At 39.8% G+C, this 19,438-nt stretch overlaps 1 protein-coding gene across 1 annotated transcript in view; it reads left to right on the top strand.

Moving 5' to 3' along the window:
- LOC128656945 (24-hydroxycholesterol 7-alpha-hydroxylase) overlaps nt 1-19,438 on the top strand; it is a 360,073-nt gene that overhangs the window by 16,192 nt on the left and 324,443 nt on the right. Inside the window, exon 2 of the mRNA XM_053711138.1 lies at nt 9,147-9,282. Coding sequence (XP_053567113.1) covers nt 9,147-9,282 — 136 coding nt within the window. The remainder of the gene's footprint in view (nt 1-9,146; nt 9,283-19,438) is intronic.

Below are 19,438 nucleotides of genomic sequence, written 5' to 3'. Positions count from 1 at the left end.
ATTACATTTAGTTATCTTCAAATGTATTGATATCATAAGTCAAGAAGATATTATTTTGATTAAGAAGAGTTACAAAGTCTTTTACTTCACTTTCACTCCCATCCCAAAGGATAAGGATATCGTCCACAAATCTGCACCACAGGCACACCAACTTATTCTTCCAAAGTGCTAAACACCTCTTTCTGTTCCCAAAAGCCTAACGGGCCTATTTATCAAGCTGTCAACCGCAAATACGCCAGAATTCCGCAGCGTAATTGTGGAGAGGCTGATTCGCCTTTTTTATCAAAGCCTACAGACCGGCAAAAGTTTAATTTTTGACGTAACATACGATCCGCCGGACTCAGTCCGACACAGATCGATGCTTACGTCACTACAGATGTTCCAAATGCAAATTCGGCACTATCTGACTACATTTGCTATTTAACAAATATCTACCAGGTACACGCGCCACTATTCCGGCCGAGCGTACCTGCTTTTCAATCCGCCGCCCTGGAGGTGGCTGATGCCATAGGAATCAATGGGAGTCTGAAAGGAGCGAGAACTTTGTTCGCTGCTGCCCGATACGCCATTGATTCCTATGGGAGATTATAAGTAACGTTTACACCTAACACCCTAACATGTACCCCGAGTCTAAACACCCCTAATCTGCTGCCCCCTACAACGCCGCCACCTACATAATCATCCAATCAGAATTCTATCAGTCAGTCGGAATTAAGGTAGAAAAAATCCTATTGGCTGTTGCAATCAGCCAATAGGATTGAACTTCAATCCTATTGGCTGATACAATCAGAATCTAAGGGATGCCATCTTGGATGACGTAATTTAAAGGAACCTTCATTCCTCGTTAGTCCATCGGAAGAAGAGGATGCTCCGCGTCGGATGTCTTGAAGATGGACCCGCTCCGCGCCGGATGGATGAAGATAGAAGATGCCGTCTGGGTGAAGACTTCGGCCCGCTTCTTGGAGGACTTCTTGCCACTTGGATGAAGACTTCTCCCGGCTTCTTGGAGGATGGATGTCGGATCTTCAAAACTGTAAGTTGATCTTCAGGAGTTAGTGTTAGGATTTTTTAAGGGTTTATTGGGTGGGTTTTATGTTTAGATTAGGGTTTTGGGCTGCAAAAGAGCTAAATGCCCTTTTAAGGGCAATGCCCTTTTCAGGGCAATGGGGAGCTTAGGTTTTTTTAGTTAGCTTTTTATTTGGGGGGTTGGTTGTGTTGGTGGTGGGTTTTACTGTTGGGGGGGTTGTTTGTATTTTTTTACAGGTAACAGAGCTGATTTCTTTGGGGCAATGCCCCTCAAAAGGCCCTTTTAAGGGCTATTTGTAGTTTATTGCAGGTTAGGTTTTTTTTTTTGGGGGGGGGGCTTTTTTATTTTCATAGGGCCCTTAGATTAGGTGTAATTAGTTTAAATCTTTGATAATTTCTTTTTTATTTTTTGTAACTTATTGTTTATTTTTTTGTGTAACTCACACCTAGATTTAGAGTTTTGCGGCCAAAGGGGTGCGTTAGCTACGCGTCTTTTTTTTCTAGCACTGCTTCTAAACAACGCTGGTATTTAGAGTTCTCTGAAGGGCTGCATTAGGCTCCAAAAAGGGAGCGTACAGGCATATTTACCGCCACTTCAACTCTCAATACCAGCGTTGCTTACGGTAGCGGCTAGCTGGAAAAACGTGCTCGTGCACGATTCCCCCATAGGAAACAATGGGGCAGTTTGGGCTGAAAAAAAACCTAACACCTGCAAAAAAGCAGCGTTCAGCTCCTAACGCAGCCCCATTGTTTCCTATGGGGAAATACTTTCTAAGTCTGCACCTAACACCCTAACATGAACCCCGAGTCTAAACACCCCTAACCTTACATGAACCCCGAGTCTAAACACCCCTAACAATGCTATTGCTGACACCTGCATTATATTATTAACCCCTAATCTGCCGCTCCGTACACCGCCGCAACCTACATTAGACCTATGTACCCCTAATCTGCTGTCCCTAACATCGCCGACACCTACATAATATTTATTAACCCCTAATCTGCCCCCCCCCCCCAATGTCGCCGCTACCTTACCTACACTTATTAACCCCTAATCTGCCGACCGGACCTCGCCGCTACTCTAATAAATGTATTAACCCCTAAAGTTAAGTCTAACCCTAACACCCCCCTATGTTAAATATAATTTTAATCTAACAAAATAAATTAAATATTATTAACTAAAGTCTTCCTATTTAAAGCTAAATACTTCCATGTAAAATAAACCCTAATATAGCTACAATATAACAAATAATTATATTGTAGCTATTTTAGGATTTATATTTATTTTACAGGCAACTTTGTATTTATTTAAACTAGGTACAATAGCTATTAAATAGTTATTTACTATTTAATAGCTACCTAGTTAAAATAATTACAAAATTACCTGTAAAATAAATCCTAACCTAAGTTACAATTAAACCTAACACTACACTATCAATAAATAAATTAAATCAATTAACTACAAGTACCTACAATTAAATAAACTAAACTAAATTACAAAAAAAACAAACACTAAATTACAAAAAATAAAAAAAGATTACAAGAATTTTAAGCTAATTACACCTACTCTAAGCCCCCTAATAAAATAACAAAGCCCCCCAAAATAAAAAAATTTCCCTACCCTAATCTAAATTAAAAAAGTTAACAGCTCTATTACCAGCCCTTAAAAGGGCTTTTTGCGGGGCATGCCCCAAAGAAATCAGCTCTTTTGCCTGTAAAAAAACCACAATACCACCCCCCAACATTACAACCCACCACCCACATACCCCTACTCTAACCCAAACCCCCTTAAATAAACCTAACACTACCCCCGTGAAGATATCCCTACCTTGAGCCGTGTTCACCCAGCCGGGCACCGATGGACCAAAAGAGGGCATCCGGAGCGGCAGAAGTCTTCATCCTATCCAGGCAGAAGAGGACATCCGGACCGGTAGACATCTTCATCCAAGCGGCATCTTCTATCTTCATCCATCCGGAGCGGAGCCATCTTCTTCCAGCCGACGTGAATCCATCCTACTCGCCGAATGAAGGTTCCTTTAAATGACGTCATCCAAGATGGCTCCCTCGAATTCCGATTGGCTGATAGGATTCTATCAGCCAATCGGAATTAAGGTAGGAAAAATCAGATTCAAGTTCAATCCGATTGGCTGATCCAATCAGCCAATCAGATTGAGCTTGCATTCTATTGGCTGTTCCGATCAGCCAATAGAATGCGAGCTCAATCTGATTGGCTTAATAAGGGTTAATAAGTGTAGGTAAGGTAGCGGCGACATGGGGGGGCAGATTAGGGGTTAATAAATATTATGTAGGTGTCGGCGATGTTAGGGGCAGCAGATTAGGGGTTCATAGGGATAATGTAGGTGGCGGCGGTGTGCGGTCCGCAGATTAGGGGTTAAAATATTTATTATAGTGGCGGCGATGTGGGGGGACCTCGGTTTAGGGGTACATAGGTAGTTTATGGGTGTTAGTGTACTTTAGAGCACAGTAGTTAAGAGCTTTATAAACCGGCGTTAGCCCATAAAGCTCTTAACTACTGACTTTTTTCTGCGGCTGGAATCTTGTCAGTAGAGGGTCTACTGCTCACTTCAGCCAAGACTCTAAATACCGGCGTTAGGAAGATCCCATTGAAAAGATAGGATCCGCAATTGGCGTAAGGGGATCTGCGGTATGGAAAAGTTGCGGCTGGAAAGTGAGCGTTAGACCCTTTCCTGGCTGACTCTAAATACCAGCGGGCGGCCAAAAGCAGCGTTAGGAGCCCTTAACGCTGCTTTTGACAGCTACCGCAGAACTCTAAATCTAGGTGTCAGTGTTTGTTATTTTTGGTAACTTAGTTGTAAGTTTTTTGTAACTTAGTAATTTTTTAGTGTAGATTTAAATTATTTAAATAGGGTTAGGTTTTTAAATATAGAATATAGTTATTTTAATTTGTAGTTTAATGTAATTTTAGTTTAAAAGTTAGGGTAGATTGTTATTTTAATATAGTTTAAGGTAATTTTAGTATAATAGGGTAGATTAATTTTTATTTTAACATAGTTTAATGTAATTTTATTAGAATGGTTAGTGTAGATTAATTAGTAATTTAATATAGTTTAATGTAATTTTAGTATAATATTTAGGGTAGATTAATTAATAGTTTAATATAGTTTAATTTAATTTTAAAGGTAAGTTTAAATTTATAATAAGATAGGGATGAGTTAATATTTAATATTAAGTTAGCGGGTTGTTAGGTTTAGGGGTTAATAGGTTAATTTAGTTTATGGCGATGTGGGGGGCTGGCGGTTTAGGGGTTAATAACTTTATTTAGGTGACGGCGGTGTAGGGGGTGGCAGATTAGGGGTTAATAAGTATAATGTAAGTGGCAGTGGGCTCCTGGAGCGGAGGGATAGGGGTTAATACATTTATTAGAGTGACGGTGGGCTCCGGGAGCGGCGGTTTAGGGGTTACACATTTTAGTATAGTGTGTGTGTTTAGTGACAGGCTATAAATAAAGCTGTGAAAAAGCCGAATAGCGGCGAGATCGATGACTGTTAGTTAACAACAGTCCGCTGCTCATCGTCCCGTACTTGGTGCGCAGCTTTTTGATAGTTTTTTTAATAAATATGGAGAGCGTATTCAGGTCTGCGGCAGCGATGTTAGGCAAGCGTATTGGTGCTGGCGAATGCAGCCACAGTTGACGGGTTGATAAATAGGCCGCTAAGTGTCAGCATGCATAGGTGGGTGTATCTGTGGCACCCATTGGTTTACCCCTAACTGTTTGCAAAATCTACCATCAAAGGTAAACATGTTGTTAATTAAAACAAACTCTGAAGGTCTCCTAAGTATAAATTTCCAAGAAGTATCTCATTGCTTTTAATCCTACCGTATGTGGAATCGAAGAATATAATGATTCCACATCTAGGATCACTAGCAGAATGTCCTTATTTGTATTTTTATTGTTAAGTTTAAGAAACACCTCATTTGTATCTTGAAAATAGGAGATGACAGAAAAGGTTGGTCCTCTTATGCCCAAGATTATTGGATTCCCTGAAGGTCTTTCCAGGTTTTTATGTATCTTTGGTATAAAATAGAAGTTAGGGGTTATCGGGAACTTCTTATACATGTATTCATGATCTTTGTGGGATATTAATCCTTCTCTTAGTGCTTTATTTAGTATATGTAGGAGTTCATTAGAAGAGCCTTCAAAGTCTGATCTACTTACTAAACTATACTGCAAGGGTCACTTAACTGTCTCATTACTTCACTCAGATAGATCTGTTGGTCCATAAGGACCACATTCCCTACCTTAGCTTCCAGTCAGTCTTCAACTATACATCTGGCTCCAATACTATTATTGTTGTTCTCAACACATTTAACAAAACTTTTAATTCTTGGAACCACAGATAAAGCTGATATGTAAGTTTTAGTTTTAAACTCATTGAAAATGTGTCAGCTTCCCCATCATCCTGTTCTGATATTAATGATATTAATACATTTAGAGTCTCTGTATCAATATATTTATTTAAATTACAACTTTTTTTTCAAAATCATTTTTATTGAAGATTTTTTGATACAGCGTTATACGTGCTAGTAAACATGACATTTAACGACAATAACAAATAACGAATAAGTAAACAAACAAATGGTAGCTTCTTTAGAAAGACAAGAGTAATATGTCAAGAATACACATCTTATGGGGCCACCAGACCTGGATGCCAAGGATGGTAGGCCGTGAGCATGATGAGACTAACAATAGTATCTATGTAATCAGGAACCTATATTGGTTTTACCAGCGGGTGGTTAAATTATCCTTTTTATCTTTATCATTTGATTGTTTTTTTATAACAAATTTGCGTGCAAACAGATTTACATCCTTTATCACCTCAAATGTATCTAATCCATTTTGACAAGACAATGTTATGAGCATGGTTGAGAGGGAAGGAAGACAAATATACTACTGTTAAGAGGTTTTCATTACTTGGGGGCTTACCTAGTTAAGATCTTGTCTACTTTGATTCCTCGTTACCATTCTCTGAGTCCCCTGATTGCTCCTGAACCTTCTGTTTCTCACTCCTCTCATTCCACCATATTCTGATGGCCAGAAATACAATTTTGTTTTAAAATCAGTTATTATAATTGATCCTGAACATGCAGTAAGCACTAAAAGCTCAGTAATAATATGAGAACAGGAATATTTATGATAAAATCAATCTTTGGTGCAACCTGAGCCTTGAAGTATTATAAGGTTTTCGGTCAAACTTCTAGTTTGTCTGTTCACTTTTCTGGAACCAGGAAGGGGCAGAAGGCTTCTGACATTTTTTTGGCTTCTTTTGTTCACTAAGGCTTTCTTGGAGGTGGGACAGCCTCCACCTAGACGATTTACGGCTCTTTCTTCTAGATCAGATTCCACTTTCTGGGCTTTTTAGAATAAGGCTTCTGCTAACCAATTTTGCATGGTAGTTTCTTAATATTTTTTGTATACTTTTACTAAATTCTAATATTTTTGTTGTTTTGTGTTTTGTTTTGCCTCTTCTAAGGCTGCCTTTGGTAGGAAGTCCTTCAAGCAGTTGTCTCAGGATATTTTTTTACTTTGCCTGTTAGTCCTTTTATTTGCATATTACCCTGTTTTGTAGGTTCTATTTGGGTTGTGGATTTTGATTCACTTTGGAAAAAGATGTTCCTTTTATCCTGCCTTTCTTCTCATTATTCGTGGACACCAGAGCTTGGGTATTAGTTCTCAGGAGTAACGGATTGGGGACTCTCACCAAGACTGTTTGGTTAGTTCCCATTTCCCTGTCAGCCAGTAAAGACAGCAGTAGGCTACAATTAAAACAAATCTAAAAATGTGTTTAGCACAAGTATATACCGCACCAGTACATTGGCCTTAATTTTAAAAATGAGAAATTTTCATCACATGAAACATATTTAACTTTTATTCTGCTCTATATGAAAGCAAATTTTTGAGTGAAGTGAGGATTCAGGATAGTGTTACAAGCAGCAATTTGTCTAATGTTTTATGTGTAGACAGGCAGAGGCAAGCTTTACAGTGTTTCTCAACCACGGTCCTAAAATACCCCCAACAGGCCATGTTTTCATTATAGCTGAACTTGAGCACAGGTGAGATAATCAGCTGATCAGTAACCGTGGTTACTAACTTGCTTTCACCTATCAGCTGATTATTCACCTGTGCTCTAGTTCAGCTATAATGAAAACCTGGCCTGTTATGGGTACTTGAGAAAAACTGTTTTACAGGACTGATAATCTCAGTCTCAGAAATAGTTTATCAACATCTATCTATCCCTCCATCTGTTGGGAACAGGCAATCTATCTTTCTATCTATCTATCTATCTATCTATCTATCTATCTATCTATCTATCTATCTATCAATACAAGTTAACTACACTCTCTGGAATTTTCATAGAAGTAAAAAAAGAAAAGTTATATTTCACTGATAGTATCCCCTTTCTCCGACTAACCAGATACATAAAGAAACAAACATTTAAAGGGCCATAATAGTTGAAAAATGACATGCTCTAATCCGTTTGAGCATATCATTTTTCGACTTTCGATCCTGTTCTATGGTGTGTTTTACCCCCGCTTATAGTACCCGTCATCCTGAATGTAGGATGCTGTCAAGAAAGTTATGAAGAGGTACCATTCTTAGTCACTAAATCTATGTTTTTCAACAAAGGGTCAGAGAATGAAGTACATTTCATAATATATGTAAATTGAGAGTATCTTAAAGGGATAGGAAAGTCAAAATTAAATGTTAAAGAGAACATCTAGGTAGGCTGATAGTAGCTTAGGGATGTGCATGTGACTTTAGCATTCTATGGGTGCAGTGTTTACAACTGTATAACATTGCTATATACATTTTTGCAAACGCTCACCAGTTGTTTAAAATGTCATGCTTGATTCATTTCATTAAAGTTTAATTTGAGTTTATTGTAATTTTCATATTGTATACTATATCTGAATCATGAAAGTTTAATTTAAATTTACTGTACTATTCATATTGTATACTATGGAGCATATTTATCAAATTGCGAGCGGACATGGTACAATGTAGCGCATCATGTCCGCTGCACATCGATAAATGCTGACAGCATATGCTGTCGGCATTTATCATTGCACAAGCAGTTCTTGTGAACTGCTTGTGCAAAACCGCCTCCTGCAGATTTGCGGCCAATCGGCTGCTAGCAGGGGGTGTCAATCAACCCAATCGTATTCGATCAGGTTGATTTCTGTCCGCTGCCTCAGACCAGGCGGACAAGTTGTGGAGCAGCGGTCTTTAAATCGCTGCTTTATAACTTCTGTTAGGGGCATCAAGCTCCATTCAAAGCTTAATAATTCGGCCCCTATATCTGAATCATGAAAGTTTATTTTGAGGTTTTTTTTCATATTGTATACTATGAGGCCTATTTATCAAAGGTCTGTCGGACCTGATCCGACAGTGCGGATCAGGTCCGACAGACATCGCTGAATGCTGGTGCAACGCCAGACATCGCTGAATGCTGGTGCAACGCCGCCCCCTGCAGACTTGCGACCAATCAGCCGCTAGCAGGGGCTGTCAATCAACCGATCGTATTTGATCGGGTTGATTTCTGTCCGCCGCCTCAGAGCAGGCGGACAAGTTATGGAGCAGCGGTATTTAGATCGGTGCTTTATAACTTCTGTTAAGGGCATCAAGCTCCATTCGGAGCTTAATAATTTGGCCCCTATATCTGAATAATGAAAGTTTATTTTGAATTTACTGTACTTTTCATATTGTATACTATGAGGCCTATCTATCAAAGGTCTGTCGGACCTGATCCGACAGTGCGGATCAGGTCCGACAGACATCGCTGAATGCAGAGAGCAATACGCTCTCCGTATTCAGCATTGCACCAGCAGCTCTTGTGAGCTGCTGGTACAACGCCGCCCCCTGCAGACTCGTGGCCAATCAGCCGCCAGCAGGGAGGTGTCAATCAACCCAATCGTACTCGATCGGGTTGAATTGTGGTGATCTCTGTCCACCTGCTCAGAGCAGGCGGACAGGTTAAGGAGCAGCGGAGCTTGATAAATGGGCCTCTATATCTTAATCATAAAAGTTTAATTTTGACTTTCATGTGTCTTTAATTTTTTCTTTCTTTTGTCCCTTGCAGTACGGACCAGTGTTCACAGTCTTAGCAGCCGGCAATAGACTAACTTTTGTTTATGGGGAAGAAGGGATATCTACCTTCTTCACATCCAAGCACGTGGACTTCCAACAAGCTGTGCAAAAACCTGTACAATACACGGGTAATAAAAAAGTGTAATATTTCTTACTATTTAACACTGAAATAGAACTATGAAGTTTGAATAATTATTACTTTCGTTATCAGACAGAAGACTGAAACATTTTATATTGGATGAACTAAATAACGACTGACATTTTCCAAAAACTTGCTAAATATCAGTGATGTTGTTTCAGCAAAATTTACAAGTAATTTTTTATGTTTAACCTCTCTGCTGCTTAACCATTTCACACCCCCTGTGCTAAACCTTTTCTTTTAGCTTGCCCCCATCAAATTGAATAATTAAAGGGACAGTCTAGTCAAAATTAAACTTTCATGATTCAGATAGGGCATGTCATTTTAAACAACTTTCCAATTTACTTTTATAATCAAATGTGCTTTGTTCTCTTGGTATTCTTAGTTAAAAACTAAACCTAGGTAGGCTCATATGCTCATTTTTAAGCCCTTGAATGCCGCGTCTTATCTAAATGCATTTGACAGTTTTTCAGAGCTAGAGGGCGTTAGTCCATGTAAGCCATATAGATAACATTGTGCTCATGCCCGTGGAGTTACTTATGAGAGGACACTGATTGGCTAAAATGCAAGTGTCAAAATAACTGAAATAAGGGGGCAGTCTGCAGATGCTTAAATACAAGGTAATTACAGAGGTAAAAAGTATATTAAAATAACCGTGTTGTCTATGCAAAACTGGGATATTATCTATATTTTAAAAACATAAAAAATAAAAAATCTGGTGTTGACTGTCCCTTTGATTTCAATTTTTTGTCCTTTTCTTCAGCTGATCAAACCATTTTTTTAAAATAACTTTAGTTTGGATACCTAAATTTAATTTTTTTTCCTATTAGAAAAACTTAATTTATGAAAATACATTTTGCATCTATTCACCTTCCTAAAACATTTAGGGCTCTGTATGTTATTCAGTTAAAATGAGTAATTAAAAATTAGAGGCTATTATTTCTTCTGTTATGTGCGATCAGTCCACGGGTCATCATTACTTCTGGGATATAACTCCTCCCCAACAGGAAATGCAAGAGGATTCACCCAGCAGAGCTGATATAGCTCCTCCCCTCTACGTCAGTCCCAGTCATTCTCTTGCACCCAACGACTAGATAGGATGTGTGAGAGGACTATGGTGATTATACTTAGTTTTTATGACTTCAATCAAAAGTTTGTTATTTTACAATAGCACCGGAGCGTGTTATTACTTCTCTGGCAGAGTTTGAAGAAGAATCTACCAGAGTTTTTTACTATGATTTTAACCGGAGTAGTTAAGATCATATTGCTGTTCTCGGCCATCTGAGGGAGGTAAAGGCTTCAGATCAGGGGACAGCGGGCAGATGAATCTGCATTGAGGTATGTAGCAGTTTTTATTTTCTGAATGGAATTGATGAAAAAATCCTGCTATACCGTTATAATGACATGTATGTATACACTTCAGTATTCTGGGAATGGTTTTTCACCGGAACTACTCTGTTAAAGGTCACTAATCCTTTTAATAAATATTGTCATGTTAAACGTTTTTGCTGGAATGTAGAATCGTTTACATTGCTGAGGTACTGAGTAAATAAATGTTTGGGCATTATTTTCCACTTGGCAGTTGTCTGCTTTAAATTGTGACAGTTTCGTTTCTCCTCACTGCTGTGTGTGAGAGGGAGGGGCCGTTTTTGGCGCTCTTTTGCTACGCATCAAAAAATTCCAGTCAGCTACTATTATATTTCCTGCATGATCCGGTTCACTGACAGATCTCAGGGGTCTTCAAACTTCTTTGAAGGGAGGTACATTCTCTCAGCAGAGCTGTGAGAATTTTTATTGACTGTGAATAAAAACGTTACTCTATAATTTTTTATGTCAAATTTAGTTATTTACTAATGGGAACAAACCTTTGCTAAAAGTTGTGTTATTTTAAACTTGATGCTATAACTGTTTCAGTTCATTATCTCAACTGTCATTTAATCGTTTAAGTACCTCTTTGAGGCACAGTACGTTTTTGTTAAAAAAGATTATAACCAGGTTGCAAGTTATTGCTAGTGTGTTAAACATGTCTGACTCAGAGAATGATATCTGTGTCATTTGTTCCAATGCCAAGGTGGAGCCCAATAGAAATTTATGTACTAACTGTATTGATGCTACTTTAAATAAAAGTCAATCTGTACAATGTGAACAAATTTCACCAAACTGCGAGGGGAGAGTTATGCCGACTAACTCGCCTCACGCGGCAGTACCTGCATCTCCCGCCCGGGAGGTGCGTGATATTATGGCGCCTAATACATCTGGGCGGCCATTACAGATAACATTACATGATATGGCTACTGTTATGACTGAAGTTTTGTCTAAATTACCAGAACTAAGAGGCAAGCGTGATCACTCTGGGGTGAGAACAGAGTGCGCTGACAATACTAGGGCCATGTCTGATACTGCGTCACAGCTTGCAGAGCATGAGGACGGAGAGCTTCATTCTGTGGGTGACGGTTCTGATCCAAACAGATTGGATTCAGATATTTCAAATTTTAAATTTAAATTGGAGAACCTCCGTGCATTACTAGGGGAGGTCTTAGCAGCTCTCAATGATTGTAACACCATTGCAATACCAGAGAAAATGTGTAGGTTGGATAAATACTTTGCGGTACCGGCGAGTACTGACGTTTTTCCTATACCTAAGAGATTAACTGAAATTGTTACTAAGGAGTGGGATAGACCCGGTGTGCCGTTCTCACCCCCTCCAATATTTAGAAAGATGTTTCCAATAGACGCCACTACTCGGGACTTATGGCAAACGGTCCCTAAGGTGGAGGGAGCAGTTTCTACTTTAGCTAAGCGTACCACTATCCCGGTGGAGGATAGCTGTGCTTTTTCAGATCCAATGGATAAAAAATTAGAGGGTTACCTTAAGAAAATGTTTGTTCAACAAGGTTTTATATTGCAACCCCTTGCATGTATCGCGCCGATTACGGCTGCGGCAGCATTTTGGATTGAGTCTCTGGAAGAGAACCTTAGTTCATCTACGCTAGACGACATTATGGACAGGCTTAGAGTCCTTAAACTAGCCAATTCATTCATTTCGGAGGCCGTAGTACATTTAACCAAACTTACGGCTAAGAACTCTGGATTCGCCATACAGGCACGTAGAGCACTGTGGCTAAAATCCTGGTCAGCTGATGTTACTTCTAAGTCTAAATTACTTAATATACCTTTCAAGGGGCAGTCTTTATTTGGGCCCGGGTTGAAAGAAATTATCGCTGACATTACAGGAGGTAAGGGCCACGCCCTACCTCAAGACAAAGCCAAAGCTAAGGCTAGACAGTCTAATTTTCGTCCCTTTCGGAATTTCAAACCTGGAGCAGCGTCAACCTCCACTGCACCAAAACAGGAAGGAGCTGTTGCTCGTTACAGGCAAGGCTGGAAACCTAACCAGTCCTGGAATAAGGGCAAACAGGCCAGGAAACCTGCTGCTGCCCCAAAGACAGCATGAACCGAGAGCCCCCGATCCGGGACCGGATCTAGTGGGGGGCAGACTTTCTCTCTTCGCTCAGGCCTGGGCAAGAGATGTTCAGGATCCCTGGGCGCTGGAGATCATATCTCAGGGATACCTTCTAGACTTCAAATTATCTCCCCCAAAAGGGAGATTTCATCTGTCAAGGTTGTCAACAAACCAGATAAAGAAAGAAGCGTTTCTACGCTGTGTACAAGATCTGTTATTAATGGGAGTGATCCATCCAGTTCCGCGGTCGGAACAAGGACAAGGGTTCTACTCAAACCTGTTTGTGGTTCCCAAAAAAGAGGGAACTTTCAGGCCAATCTTAGATTTAAAGATTCTAAACAAATTCCTAAGAGTTCCATCGTTCAAAATGGAAACTATTCGGACAATCTTACCTATGATCCAAAAGGGTCAGTACATGACCACAGTGGATTTAAAAGATGCTTACCTTCACATACCGATTCACAAAGATCATCAACGGTATCTACGGTTTGCCTTCCTAGACAGGCACTACCAGTTTGTAGCTCTTCCATTCGGATTGGCTACGGCCCCAAGAATCTTCACAAAGGTTCTGGGTGCCCTTCTGGCGGTACTAAGACCGCGAGGGATTTCGGTAGCTCCGTACCTAGACGACATTCTAATACAAGCTTCAAGCTTTCAAACTGCCAAGTCTCATACAGAGTTAGTTCTGGCATTTCTAAGGTCGCATGGATGGAAAGTGAACGAAAAGAAAAGTTCTCTTTTTCCTCTCACAAGAGTTCCATTCTTGGGGACTCTTATAGATTCTGTAGAAATGAAGATTTACCTGACAGAAGACAGGTTAACAAGGCTTCAGGATGCATGCCGTGTCCTTCATTCCATTCAACACCCGTCAGTAGCTCAATGCATGGAGGTGATCGGCTTAATGGTAGCGGCAATGGACATAGTACCTTTTGCACGCCTACACCTCAGACCGCTGCAATTGTGCATGCTAAGTCAGTGGAATGGGGATTACTCAGATTTGTCCCCTACCCTGAATCTGAATCAAGAGACCAGAAATTCTCTTCTATGGTGGCTTTATCGGCCACACCTGTCCAGGGGGATGCCATTCAGCAGGCCAGACTGGACAATCGTAACAACAGACGCCAGCCTGCTAGGTTGGGGCGCTGTCTGGAATTCTCTGAAGACTCAGGGATTATGGAATCAGGAGGAGAGTCTCCTTCCAATAAACATTCTGGAATTGAGGGCAGTTCTCAATGCCCTTCTAGCTTGGCCCCAATTAACAACTCAGGGGTTCATCAGGTTTCAGTCGGACAATATCACGACTGTAGCTTACATCAACCATCAGGGAGGGACAAGAAGCTCCCTAGCAATGATGGAAGTATCAAAGATAATTCGCTGGGCAGAGTCTCACTCTTGCCACCTGTCAGCAATCCACATCCCGGGAGTGGAGAACTGGGAGGCGGATTTCTTGAGTCGCCAGACTTTTCATCCGGGAGAGTGGGAACTTCATCCGGAGATTTTTGCCCAAATACTTCGACGTTGGGGCAAACCAGAGATAGATCTCATGGCGTCTCGCCAGAACGCCAAACTTCCTCACTACGGGTCCAGATCCAGGGATCCGGGAGCGGTTCTGATAGATGCTTTGACAGCACCTTGGAACTTCGGGATGGCTTATGTGTTTCCACCCTTCCCGCTGCTTCCTCGATTGATTGCGAAAATCAAACAAGAGAGAGCATCTGTGATTCTAATAGCGCCTGCATGGCCACGCAGGACTTGGTATGCAGATCTAGTGGACATGTCATCCTGTCCACCTTGGTCTCTACCTCTGAGACAGGACCTTCTGATACAGGGTCCATTCAAACATCAAAATCTAACTTCTCTGAAACTGACTGCTTGGAAATTGAACGCTTGATTTTATCAAAGCGTGGTTTTTCTGAGTCGGTTATTGATACCCTGATCCAGGCTAGGAAGCCTGTTACCAGAAAGATTTACCATAAAATATGGCGCAAATACCTATACTGGTGCGAATCCAAACGTTACTCCTGGAGTAAGGTTAGGATCCCTAGGATATTGTCTTTTCTACAAGAAGGTTTAGAAAAGGGTTTATCGGCTAGTTCATTAAAGGGACAGATTTCAGCTCTGTCCATCTTGTTACACAGGCGTCTGTCAGAAAATCCAGACGTCCAGGCCTTTTGTCAAGCTTTAGCTAGGATCAAGCCTGTGTTTAAAGCCGTTGCTCCGCCATGGAGTTTAAACTTAGTTCTTAACGTTTTACAAGGTGTTCCATTTGAACCCCTTCATTCCATTGATATAAAATTGTTATCTTGGAAAGTTCTGTTTTTAATGGCTATTTCCTCGGCTCGAAGAGTCTCTGAGTTATCAGCATTACATTGTGATTCTCCTTATCTGATTTTTCACTCAGATAAGGTAGTTCTGCGTACTAAACCTGGGTTCTTACCTAAGGTAGTTACTAACAGGAATATCAATCAAGAGATTGTTGTTCCATCCTTGTGTCCAAATCCTTCTTCAAAGAAGGAACGTCTTCTACACAATCTGGATGTAGTTCGTGCCCTCAAGTTCTACTTGCAGGCAACTAAAAATTTTCGCCAAACTTCTTCCCTGTTTGTCGTTTATTCTGGACAGAGGAGAGGTCAAAAAGCTTCTGCTACCTCTCTCTCTTTCTGGCTTCGTAGCATAATACGTTTAGCCTATGAGACTGCTGGACAGCAGCCTCCTGAAAGAATTACAGCTCACTCCACTAGAGCTGTGGCTTCCACTTGGGCCTTTAAGAATGAGGCCTCTGTTGAACAGATTTGCAAGGCTGCAACTTGGTCTTCGCTTCATACTTTTTCCAAATTTTACAAATTTGACACTTTTGCTTCTTCGGAGGCTATTTTTGGGAGAAAGGTTCTTCAGGCAGTGGTTCCTTCTGTATAATGAGCCTGCCTATCCCTCCCGTCATCCGTGTACTTTTGCTTTGGTATTGGTATCCCAGAAGTAATGATGACCCGTGGACTGATCGCACATAACAGAAGAAAACATAATTTATGCTTACCTGATAAATTCCTTTCTTCTGTTGTGCGATCAGTCCACGGCCCGCCCTGTTTTTTAAGGCAGGTAAATATCTTTTAAATTATACTCCAGTCACCACTTCACCCTTGGTTACTCCTTTCTCGTTGATTCTTGGTCGAATGACTGGGACTGACGTAGAGGGGAGGAGCTATATCAGCTCTGCTGGGTGAATCCTCTTGCATTTCCTGTTGGGGAGGAGTTATATCCCAGAAGTAATGATGACCCGTGGACTGATCGCACAACAGAAGAAAGGAATTTATCAGGTAAGCATAAATTATGTTTTTTTTAAACTTTGCATCATTTTGCCAGAAATAAGTAGGAGTAAAATACCTAACTATATAGGACTTGAAAGAATGATGACTTTTTTTACAATGTATGTTTTTTCACTTGTCCAAACTCACTTTTATAGTAAAAAAATCATTTAAAAAGCAACAAACAGAAAATAATATAAACAAAAATGATTCTGTATAGACAAAATGTCATCTATTTTTACACTTTTTAATTTTTCTACTTATTTGGATACCTGATGTGTTTCATTAGCCCAGAGAAACAAATATCTATGATCCCTGCCAGGGGAATATTAATATTATGCAAATAATGTGAGCTATAATGGCATGAAACCTCTATCAGATGAGAAGTATTGTGTGTGATTTATTTGGTTTTTAGGCCTTTGGAGACACTACCCCATACAGTAAATATGTTTGCTTGTTTTTATAGAAATCACCTACTAATGAAAGGGGTATGAGATCCCTCATTGGAACAAGGATGCTCTTCCATTTCCAAAATGCAGTCTCATGTCCCACTGGGTAGTTTATGGAGGAAGATAAGGGCCCTAAAATAACACCCTTCAGCTAAAAATACCCTTTATCTGCAAATAAGATAGTATATAACCCACTCATTCTAAAGAGGGGATTACTCAAATGAGGGGTCTCACCCCCTCTATGTAAAGTAGAAGGTACTGCATAAAACAATTTCACTGTTATCAAGTGGGGCAGGAAACAGCTGTTTTTCATTCTCACAGCATTCACTAGCATTCTAGTGTGACAGGTCATCTTCTGTTCTCGGATTAAGGAGTCACTTATTTTAAGGTCACACAGGGTAAGATAGGGCCTGGTTATAGCCCACTTCTCTTAAGCCAAAGCTGCTTTTCAGTTAGTACTGCAGGTAATATTCTGGTATTTAGGTAAATCATTCAAATGAGTAGTGCAGGGGACAAGAAAATTAGCTTTGAAATTGGCCCTCATCCACACCTTATGTAGTATGGAAGTGTCTCTCTCTCTCTCTCTCTCTCTCTCTCTGGACGCTTCCTTATTGTGTGATGACATCTTATGCCACTCAGGCACTCATACAACAATGAGGAGGCATCTTGACTTTACAGCAACACATTTTTGAAAAAGTCATGATGATGACAATTAAACTTCAAAGTATTGAAACAGATTTGATGGTAGATAAGAACCATAGGGAACATGTCTGCCCATATTTCCTGTAAGTGTAAGCTTAATTAGTTCTTTTGATAACCTTAAGTTTATCCTAAGGAATTTTTAAGCCCCCCACAGTGTTTGTCTTTGACTTAATGTATGACTAAGAGCTGAATATAGTGTGAAACGCGTCAGAACATCTGCTTTTTGTATCTTGCATGTTTGTCTTTATTTTTAAATGTGAATAATAAAGTCTGTTTTTAATGTTATACGTATCCCAGAGTGCAAGGACTGTGTTTCTTAGTTTGTCTTTACCACCTTTAACCGTGGTTTAGTCCATGGTCAATCTATAGAAAGTATAGCTGTTTATTATGTTCAGTTACTGATGTGAATGGGTTGGTCAGTTCTTAAAGGGATGTTAAACATTCTGTTTCATTGTTGTAATAAAAAGCCCATCGCTGTGTCTTATACTTAATAGAAATAATTGTAATGTGTATTATTCATCTATTTAAATGGATTTTACCTTTTTATCCCCCCTCCTACATTTATGCTTGTCCTTTACTTCCTGTAACAGCCTTACGAGGAGGAGGAGGCCTCTGCAGGAAAGTTTATCTTAGCCTGATGTCATAAAACTTCTAGGCTGGTTACTATTAAAGGGACACTCAAGTCAAAATAAACTTTTATGACTCAGATAGAGCAGCAGGTTTAACACACCTTCCAATTTACTTCCATTATCAGATTTTGCTTAGTCTTTTTATATGCACACTTTCTGGGGAACAAGCTCCTACTAAGCATGTGTACAGGCTCACAGGGTATACATATACTAGTCTGTGATTGACTGATGTCTGTCACATGATACAGGGGGCCGGAAAATGGGAGAAAAAATAAATTTGCCTGAAATAAAATCTATTTATTTGAAATTCAGATTAGGTGTTATTGCATTGTCTTTAAATTATGCACTTGTTAATTATTCAATTCTTCTGCATTTAGTGGTCATTTAAGAGAATAGATTAGATAACAGGGAGTCAGATTTACTTAGACTAGATCAGTCAGAATATAACCTAAGTTGCAAAGATGTCAGCTCCCATATTACACCGGGGGCAGGGCTACACTGAGAATTTCTAAGTGCTCATTATGTAAGAAAGAAAGTAAGTTGTTTGCTGTTTTTTACACAATCTGTTTCTTTTTAGGTTTACTTTGATTTAACATATTTGTTTTTACAAAAGGAGCACTTTTTAATATCCCTTTAACCTATTGATTATTAGATCAACACGATAATGATTTTATCAGGGGTCAAGTCGAGCGAGAATGCATTGGAACGGAGTTCCTGCACTATTTTTGCAGGTAGAACTAAGTTCCCACTGGACAGAGAACAGAAATGCTTCAGTAAACACTGCTGCTGCTGGTGGAAGGGGCTAGAGCACAGTCTGGTTACAGGGATAGTGAGATCCTCAAGTAATGGGCAGTAACACTTCTTACAATACACTAAATACAAGCCTGTCAGCGATCCTGCTGTGTGATCACCCCACACTATGTGGAACACATGGTTCTTACATTACTGTGTGGCTTTTTCTGGGGTTATTTAACTCCCCTCAGCAGAAATAGGACTATTGCACCTTAAGTGGGTGAGACTATGTGACAGAGGAGGATTCTCAGGCCCAAAGGCAACCATTCAACCCTTCATTGGATTTAATTTGCTTTCATTAACTAAAGTGTATAGATTATAAACATATAAATATAGTGTTTGTTTGTATATATAAAACAATATATATTGTGAGGGGGATGGAAGTCTTGGTGAGTTCCCACACTTGTTTTTGTAGGACTTGACCCCTGGATTTTATAGTAGATTTGTTCTGCTAGGGTCTAATAGTTCTAACAGTTACTTCTCTGTTAAAAACTCATCTTTATTTATCCGATTTGTCTTTACCATATTTATCAGAATGCTTCCTTCCATGTATGTGCCATAAATTATATTTACTAAATTAGATATTAATAAAAACCAAAGAAGGTCATCATTAATGGGCCATAATAGTTGAAAAATGACATGCTCTACTTTGTTAACACTTCTGTGTGTTTAAGCCTGCGCTAGTCTAATGACTCAAATGTTCAAACAGCAGTGTTCTGCAATTCCGAGTGGCACTTCTACTGTATGGTTAACTGCTTTGCAGGGGTTAAATACACAGTAGGGCAGGTTCGATAGTCTTAAAACTACA

The sequence above is a fragment of the Bombina bombina genome, chromosome 4 (genome assembly GCF_027579735.1).
Source record: "Bombina bombina isolate aBomBom1 chromosome 4, aBomBom1.pri, whole genome shotgun sequence".
Taxonomy (NCBI): Eukaryota; Metazoa; Chordata; class Amphibia; order Anura; family Bombinatoridae; genus Bombina; species Bombina bombina.
This window is presented reverse-complemented; position numbering and strand designations above follow the sequence as displayed.